Source organism: Psammomys obesus, unplaced genomic scaffold (genome assembly GCF_907164565.1).
Source record: "Psammomys obesus unplaced genomic scaffold, mPsaObe1.curated_primary_1811, whole genome shotgun sequence".
Taxonomy (NCBI): domain Eukaryota; kingdom Metazoa; phylum Chordata; class Mammalia; order Rodentia; family Muridae; genus Psammomys; species Psammomys obesus.
Window position 1 is genome coordinate 3,830,693 of NW_026596256.1, and position 9,230 is coordinate 3,839,922.

The 9,230-nt window shown below is 49.8% G+C and overlaps 1 protein-coding gene across 2 annotated transcripts in view; it reads right to left on the bottom strand.

Annotated features, from left to right (window-relative positions):
- The window catches only part of Frem2 (FRAS1 related extracellular matrix 2), a 128,568-nt gene extending 119,572 nt beyond the window's left edge, over positions 1-8,996 (bottom strand). For both annotated transcript variants that reach the window (XM_055596878.1, XM_055596879.1), the window contains exon 1: positions 3,675-8,996. In XM_055596878.1, coding sequence (XP_055452853.1) covers positions 3,675-8,814 — 5,140 coding nt within the window. In that variant the 5' untranslated portion in view covers positions 8,815-8,996. The remainder of the gene's footprint in view (positions 1-3,674) is intronic.
- Positions 8,997-9,230: the final 234 nt, after the last annotated feature.

A 9,230-nucleotide genomic window follows, 5' to 3' on the forward strand; every position in this document is an offset into this window, starting at 1 on the left:
AAGAAGAAGAAGAAGAAGAAGAAGAAGAAGAAGAAGAAGAAGAAGAATGAAGAAGGAGGAGGAGGACAGGATGGTGAAATGGCTTTGGCTGAGACACTGGCTGCTCTTGCTGAGGACCATTGTTTAGTTTCCAGCACCCACAACCATCTTAACTCTAGTTACAGATGATCTAATGCCATCTTCTGGCCTCTTTGTGCACTGCATGCATGTGCCTGACATACATGCAGGCAGAACTCACACACACACGCTAAAAGATGTCTAAGCAAAATTTTTTAATTAATTGAAAATAAAGAGATTGCTCAATAGTAAAGATCCCTGCCTGCTCTTGCAGGGGACCCAGGCTCAATTCCCAGCACTCTGGCTCACAGAGCCACTTTTCCTATTGCAGAGGAGCCAATGACCCCTTCTGATCTCTACAAGGACCAGGCACACACAAGGCAAACAGTTATACATGCATGTAAAACATTCATACGATAAAAATAAAGCTATAAAAAATACATCTCTATTACACATTTGCCAATGTTTTCTTTAAAAAAAAATACAACAGTTAGAGAAAATTTTGTTGCAATAAATGGCCTCTTCAAAACTTTTCACTTCCCTATAACTTTGTTAACACTGATTCAAGGTTACAAACGAAAACCCTTGATAACAGTGTTGTTCTTCTGCAGGTACCCCTAAAATACAAGCACACCATAAATGTGCAGGAACACTACCATCCTTAAATACAAAGAGGATACTGTAATTAAGATAGATGAAATGATATAACAATCTAAGAATTAGATTTTCTTCTAATTGCAATATTTGATATATTTCTCTCATTGAGCTACACAGCCACCCCAGAGTTCCTATTTTAAGCAAATATTCCTGGTAATCATAGCTGGTGCAAATGGGACGGCAGAACCTTGCACCTTCCTGAAAGTGATTAACAAATTATCCAACGACATATCAGTTTGTGCTCATTATTTATTTGCTTTCATTTTATGTGTATGGGTGCTTTGTCTGCATGCACCTAAGAGCACTTCATGCTTGCCTGGTACCCACAGAGGCCAGAAGAGGACATCAGAACCCCTGAAACTGGAGTTACAGGTGGTTGTGATCTACCACGTGAGTGCTGGAGCCACAGCTGGGTCCTGTGCCAGGGCAGCAAAGGCTCTTAACTGCTGAGCCAACTCTCCAGCCTCGTTATGTACTCATCGCAGAGAAAAAAGAAATTTTAGGTACTCGAGACAAGTGCCTTAGACCTAGGAATTGGTGTACACAGGGACACATTGACAAAGGGCGGAGTTTGAGACAAACAGGTCTCTAATCTGAGAAATTCTGCACTGTGGACCTTGCCCGGCAATGAATTTTCATAAGTCTTCGAAATAAAAATATCTCCCAAGAGCCATTTAGCTGATCAACTTAGGAATAATCTCTCTGGCTTTCTTTGCTAAAAGTGTTGGGCTCCATTGAAACACAGCTTCCCTTATCCCTCCATGATAAAGCAAAATCAAAACCAGACTGCACTTGCGAGGTCCTCACGCCCAACGGCTCTCTGATTTCCCCTCCAGGAGGAGCAGCCAGCTGTGAAGGAACCATCTTTAACCGCTTATCTAATCTCCATAAATAACTGCTGTGAATCAAACTCCAGCCCCAACTTGTTCAAATGAGTGTTGTGTGATTAAATATCAGGAGGGCTCCTCCTTAGAGTCTGAATTTGTATCAGAATGTAATAAGTTCCTTTAAAATGTAATTTTTTGAACTACAATTTTTAACCACAATATGTAACTACTCTACAGTTACAAGGATAATAAAACTTAATTGTGGTAGCTCTGTGAAAACAAACAAAACAAAACACCTACAGAAATATAGCATAGTTGAAGTGTTCAACACATGAGCAATAATGTGGCTATAGTTTGGAGCTGCTGAATTTGGCTTGTAGAATTTAGAAGAAATTATTTGCCCATCTTCTTTCAATTTTTTTTTTTTTTTAACAACAGCAAAATCCCTGTGAAAACACATTGTTTGGGGCTCAGAGGAGGGATGAAATGGAAGGTTTCCTGCCCTCTACCATCCTCTCCATGAAAACACACCAGTCTTACAATGCAGGCCTCTCCCAGAAGCCTTGCAGAGAACTCTGCTGGGCCCACAGGACATTCACACTCTGAGGTTTTCCTGTCCCTGCAGGCCTGAGATACAGGCAGGCTCTCAGCCAAGAATCAGAGGCTGCAGTGCGAAGCTGTTTGCCGGCATCAAACAGAAAAGCAGATCACTTCAACACAACAACCTCGTCTATTAAAGTGTTTGTTGTCTAAGAACAGGCCGCTGGAGCAGGAAAAGAACACCCCCGCTGGGATGTCCTGGGGTTACACTCCATTTCCACCCCAGAGCCCACACGGGAGATCCAGTTTCCATTCGGGTGCTGAGATTTTCCTGAAAGCAACACAAATCCCTTTGTAATGAAAGTTGCAGGGTCTGAGAACAGGGCCCTCACTTCCCAGCTATCCCTGAAAGGCTTCTCCCTTCCCTCTCTGAGAAGCTCAGCAGAGGTCACCTGCCCTTCAGTCTCTGACCTCATCAGAGCCTGCTGCCCCAAGGGCCTCAGAAACACAGGTGCTTCAGGCAAGGGCTGTCTGACATTTTGCTTGGGATGGGGCAGAAAGTCTTTGAAGAAAAAGTGAATGAAAAATAGTGACTGAAAAATAGCAATGAAATATGTAATGACAAACAACAATAAAAATAACATAGCAGCAAATATAAAATTAAGGAAAATAATAAATAAAGGAAAAATAAATAATAAATAAATAAAATTAAGGAAAATAAATAAAATCATAAATAACAATACTAAAGCAGTAGAATACTGAAAAATAATAAAATAATCCTCTCCTTCAATGATCAATCATCTTTTCATATTTTCTGTAGTTATGAGATGGATGACTAGTTAGCCAATGAACAAATGATTAGTTTTCTTGCACATCATTAATTATGTGCTTCTTTTTGAGCACATGCCAGTGCTGTGCCCTGTCACACGAGACACAATTTTAACTCTAGACAGGTTTATTTATCTTTTACATCAGGCAAAACAGCTGTCTGCCTGAGTCATAAAACAGTACTTTTAAAGCCTCAAATAAATACAAATGAATATTGTCTTTTAGTTATAAAATTCCCAACAGTCCCAGCAAGTTATCACTCCCAGTATTTTTTAAAGAAAATGGTAACATGAATTTACAGGTACTGTGTTTGAATATATATTGATAATGACAGCCAGGTGATTTATAGCATCTCTCTCTCTCTCTAAGGCACTAAAATGCTTCCAGGACCATGTGCGGTGTATAAAACAGAGCATGGAAAGAGAGTTGGTGAGATGAAGAAGCTTTAGAAAGTCAGCCTCTATCATAAACCCCCAAATTCTGGTTCTTGCCTCATCAGCCTATATTGCCACGGTTGTAGTACCTTTAAATTCCCCCGACGACGGTCACTACCACACAACACACAGCAAAGTGGAGGTGTTGTCCCAGTATTGAGGTATCTGTGTGCTCTCCTTCTGTCTGTCTCCTTCCCTCCCCTCCCCTCTCTTCCTCTTCCCTTTAACTCAGTCTTGATGCTGTACTTATAAAGCTAGTGATCCACTCACTCTCATGAAACAGGGAGCCTGGCATGGGCTTTGGTTGTGAGGAGGAAGAAGCAGAACATACCTTGGGTAAACTGTGTGATGCTCTGGTTACCCTGGCCCAGGTTGAGAAGGTAGCCATGCTGGGGGGCTTCTATCACAATGAACCTGAGAGAAAAATGCACGCTGTCTCTGTCCTCCACTTTCAGGATTTTGCTTGTGATCATGAACCCCAAATGGCCAGTGGCCAGAGTACGAAGTGTAGAAGCTCCTTTGTTCACCACAATTTGGGGGACACTGTTGTCCACAGCTAGGACCTGGATTTTCATCACTTGAGGTCTCCTGGTTTCAAACACTGTATCAGGAAAAACATAGAAGTCAGAGTGGGTGCCATCAGTCACTGTGAAGGAGAAGCTGTCTTCCGTGGACTCCGTGCCATCATGTTTGTAGCTGATTAAGTTTTCATTCAAGTCTTGCTTGGTAAAAACCATGACGGGTCTAGTATTGTTGAATAGGAGGTGACCATGAACAGGGACCTGAGTGACCGTGAATTTCAGGAGCCTGTCGGGAGTATCTCTGTCTTCCACAGTGAGTTCAAAGGGAGTGATCAGCTTGCTTTCACTTTCGCTGACCACCAAGTTGTGGATGGTGACCACTGGCTTCTTGTTGTCCACATCACTAATAGAGATCCGGAAAGTTCGGAAGACGGGGTTACGTCCGTCGGTGACTTGAAACTCAAAACTGTCCATTTTGACCTCGTCCTCAGCTGTGTGTATATAGTAGATTTTGTTACCGGCCAGCTGGAGCTGGGTGAAAGAAGTGATGGACGTTCCTCTTTGATCTGTGCACTCCAAGTGACCTCTCATAGGAGGCCTGGTGATGGTGAAAACTAAGTTCTCATCAGGACTGTTCAAGTCACTCGTGCTCAGTAGGTCTGTGGTAAGAGTGACTTTGCCACCTTCTTTTAAGGACACCCCCTTACTTATCACATCGGGAAAGACAATGTCAACACTTCCAATAGACACGTAAAAGTATCGATCTATAAGGGCATTTGTTCCATCGGTCACATCAAATTTAATTAGGTCTCGAATGCCCTCGTGCCCAAAATGGACATACTGAATTAAATTTCTGTCCACTTCATCTTGGGTAAAATTCATGCCTAGAGTGATATTCTCAAAGACACCTGTAGGTTTTCGTCTCTGTAACAAGCCATGTCCTGGTCCATAACGAATAATGTAAACCAATGATTTGTCATCAGAGTCCAAATCAGTTGCCATTAACATTTTGTTGTTGATAACTTTGGTTTCCCCAATTTCTATCTCTAGCCCATTATTGATGGCCATCCTGGGGGTCTCATCATCAACAGGGATGACCACAATGAGGACCATCTTCTCCACAGAGTGCTTGCCGTCCGTCAGTTTAATCACGAAGCTGTCCTCTTGCGTCTCAGAATCATCATGCTCATAAATAATGCTGGAACTCTCTATAATCTGGTCCAGGGTGAAGCTTTCAACCAACACGGTGCCATTGATCAGCTGGTTCATGATGTGCCCATGAGTCGGAAAGCGGGTAATGGTGAAAGTTAAGTCATCTGGGGGGATGTCGGCATCAGCAGCATTGAGGATGGGAGTGTCGACCACCAGACTCATGCCTTCCATCACCATGAACTCCCTCATGAACATTTCTGGCTGCTCGTCGTTGGTGGGAATGATCACAATGGGGAAAATCTGTCTCTCAGAAAAGTTAATGCCATCAGAGCAACGGAATACGAAACGGTCTTCGACAGGCTCCACTCCTCTGTGGACACTCTGGACGTAGTTAATGTGCCCTTGCCTGAGATCCTTCAGCGTGAAGGCACTCACAGCAATCCCCGCTCTCGACTTTTCTGAGCCTGGCGCTGGAGCAATGTTCTCTACATAGCCCGAGGTTGGCTGGATGATAATTGTGCACAAGAGGTCATCATTCAGGGAGTCCACGTCCTCAGCACTCAGGTGGGTGAGGGTTATCATGCTCTTGTCGCCTTCCCGCACTACAAACTGCTCACCGATGGAAATTTCAGGGGCTTGGCTGTCCACGGGGAGGATAGTTACCCACACAGTAACACCCTGAATAATACTGCTGCCGAGTCTCCACTCCTGAGACATGGTTGACAGACTCAGGTTAAAAGAGTCTGCTTTGGGCAAGAGGCCGATCTCACCGCTCGTGTGGGCATAGACAACAGAGCCCTCCAGGATGTCCCTCTGGGTGAACTGCTCAGCTGGAGCTCCATTGACCAGAATTTCCCCATAGATGGGTGGATTTTCCAATAGGAAAGTCAACATCAAGTCATCAGTGTCCTGGTAGGCCCCCTTAATGATGTTGGCAGTGACTTCGGTAGCCCCATTCTCCAAGACATCTAGATAGGACTCCAAAGTGCCCGCAGGAAGGACTGACACAGGCCCTTCGCGCTCCGTTGGCCGTACATTCACTCTGAGAGTGATTGGCACCACGTGGTGTCTGTCACTGACCTCCAGGGAGCAGCTGTCAGTCAAAGAGTCATCCCCGTTATTCAAATAGGAAATTCGGCCATACTTTATGTCCTCTAAACGGAAGCGTCCTCCGACACGCAGCGTCTGTCCGGAGAGCTGCACGTGGCCGTGTCTGGGGGCCTGTGTGAGAGTGAGAGTGATGTGGGCCGCGTCGGTGTCAACGTCATTCACATGCAACTCAGCGTCACGGAGGACGTGACGGCCCCTCTTCTCAACGGTGACGCCGGTGTTGACGATCTCGGGGGGCTGGTTATCCACGGGCTGCAGGTAAAGGGTGAAGGTGCCAGGAGCCACATTCCCAGCTCGATCCTCCACTTGGAACTGGAACTGAGCTACTCGAGCGGCTACGCCCAGCTCCTGACCCGGGGGCCTGTAAGCGATTTTATGATGATTGACCTGGGCTTGGGTAAACTGGGTCACCACAACTGTAGGCTCATCCGTGAAGACCAGCATGCCTAGCGGAGCTGGTGTGTGGTTCTCATCCGTGTCCGTGGGGGGCTGGATCACCGTGTACTGTAGCTCTCGGTCATCTGTGTCCAGGTCAGTGTAATGCAGCCACCTTTTCCTCAGCGGTGTGAGCTGGGATTCCTGCACCACCATCCGAAGGGGACAGCCGCTGCCTAGTTCTGGAGGGAGGCGGTCCACAGGATGAATCCGTATCACAAACCTCTGGACCCCAGACCGATTAGGGGGGTCATGATTGTCTTGGACTCTAAACGTGAGGTGGTCCATCACTGGCCCAGGGCTGTGGGGCCCCGAATGCCTGTAGAAGAGCTTCCCCTCTGTTATATCCTGTTGCCGCCACTCTGTCACTGCTCGCTCGTAAACTGACCCTTGCTTCTGCCACAGGCCCTGCTCTTCCCTAGGGACGTGAGTTTGGCGGAGAAGCAGGTGTCCCGTGCTTGAGAAGGGCGGCTCCAGGACAAAAAGCAGCTGCGAGTCCTCTGAATCCATATCCGTTGCACTCAGAGCCAAGGGTGGGATGGGCACAGTGTCCCCCTCCGCCAGCGTCAGCCCAGTGTTGGCGTTCAGGACAGGAGGCTGGTCATCCACAGGGACCAAAGTGATGGGGAACAGGAACTGGACCTGGTGCCTGCCTCCCCCGTCTGACATGCGCAGCACCAAGTTGTCACTCAGCGAACCGTCTCTGTCATCATGCTGGTAGAGAACCTGGCCAGCTGCCAGCTCGGCCACCGTGAAGGTCTTGGGGGCAGAATCCCTACTGGGAGAACCCAGAATCACAAGGTGGCCATGCCGGAGCCCAGCCACCACCTCAAGTCTCACGGCTTCTAGGTCGTCCTCATCACTGATGACCAAGTTTTGGGGTCCACTGCCTTCAGGACCCGTGAGCGGCCGATACTGACCCTCGTAGAGAATAAGACCAGTGTTCCGTGTGACCACTGGGGCCAGCGTGTTCATGGGTTTCACCACCACCATGAAGGCAAAAGGGTCTGAGGCTGCTCCCTCAGGGTCCACGACTTCCAGCTCCAGTTCAAACAGGCGCTCCTGATCGGAGTCCTCCGAGGGAGGCTGGTAGGCAATCTTCAGCAGGCGCAAATCACGTTGTGTAAAGGAGGAGAGAGGTAGGCTTCGGTCATCAGTGCTCACCAAGTAGCCCTGCCCGGGCAGGAAGGCGGAGGTGAGGTTGAAGATCAAAAGGTCGGCGTTGGATTCAGCATCTTCCGCTGCCAGCATGTCTGGAGTGAGCGCAGTCAGTACAAACTGGTCCACCTCCATCATCATCATGGCCACGAAACTGGGCTTGGGTGCAGTGTTCTCCACTCCTCCCCGGATCCTCACAAGCACCTGGAAGTGCTCGCGTTTTAAAGCCGGGCTGCCCACAGGAGCCCCTCGCGGATGGAGCTCCACCACCATAGGCAGCCAATCCCTGTTAGGTGAGCGACTGGAGGCCGTGTGGCGGTAGCGCACTCCAAGCTCCTGGAACGCTCTGCAATCCATCAAAAGGGTCTCGGGGATCCCTCCCTCTCTGGCCTCTCTCTGGACTTGCGGGTAGTGAAGGAGTTCCCCGTAGCGAGGCAAGGCGCTCAAACCTGACAGGATGCCCACGCGGCACTCCTCCGTCTCAGGCTGGTAGGTGAACTCTAAGCTCCGAGCGTCCAGGGCATTGCTGGTCCCTAGCAGTTCTTCCACGACCAGAGGTAAGTTCCGAGTCACAACCTCCAGCTGGGTGAAGACCACTTCCACCTCCAGGGCCAGTGGCAGGACTACCGCCCCTCCCGGGGCATCGTAGCGCAGCTGCAGCCGGACGCGGTCGCGGGAAGGGCTGCGGGCGCCCAGGTGTGAGTAGCGCACCTCGCGCGGGCCGTAGTCGCAGGCGAAGCGCTTGGGACTCAAGCGGCCAGGACGCTGGGCCAGCGCGTCGTTGTCCAGCACGGTCACCGCGCAGCGGTCTCCTGGCTGCACCTGCAGCACTAAGTCACGCAGCGGATCCAGCCAGACCTCGCGACCGAAGGGCACCCGGAGTCCGCGGTTCGCCACCACTATCGCTTCCTCTGCAGGGACCCCTGAAGTCCCGGAGAGACCCGGGGACAGAAGCGCTGCGTCGGGGGCGCCGGGCTGTGTGGAGGCGCGGCTTACCAGTGACAGGAGCAGCAGCAGCAGCAGCAGCCTGGGAGACTGTGTGTGTGTCGGCTGGAATCTGGAAGGTTTGGGTGTCCTGTGCGCGCGGGTGGCCATCCCGGGAATCCTTGTGGTATGCAGGGTCCCAGAGTTAAGAGTTCACCCTGCGAGTAAGCCAAGCTAATCCGGGTGCAGGCTTCTGGAGAGACGGTTGGGAAGGGCCGGGAACGCGGCGCGGCGCCGGCGGGGTCCTCCCGGCGGCAGGGCAGGACCTCCAGGAGGATGGCCAAGAGCGCCGCGCGGCGAGGCTCGGAGCCGCAACCCAAGATGCTAAACACTTGCTGCCCGTCCCGGGCGCGTAGCAGACAGTGGAGCCCCTACTTCCCAGGTCCCGGGACCTTAGGCTGTGAGGGAAATCCCTCCCCTTGCACCCCCTAACTCCAATTCTCCCAGGGGGCCAATCGCTGATCCCCGGAGGAGGCCCCGAGTACAGGGTTGGGTAGTGATTGCTGTCAATCAGCTCCCAGGCGGGG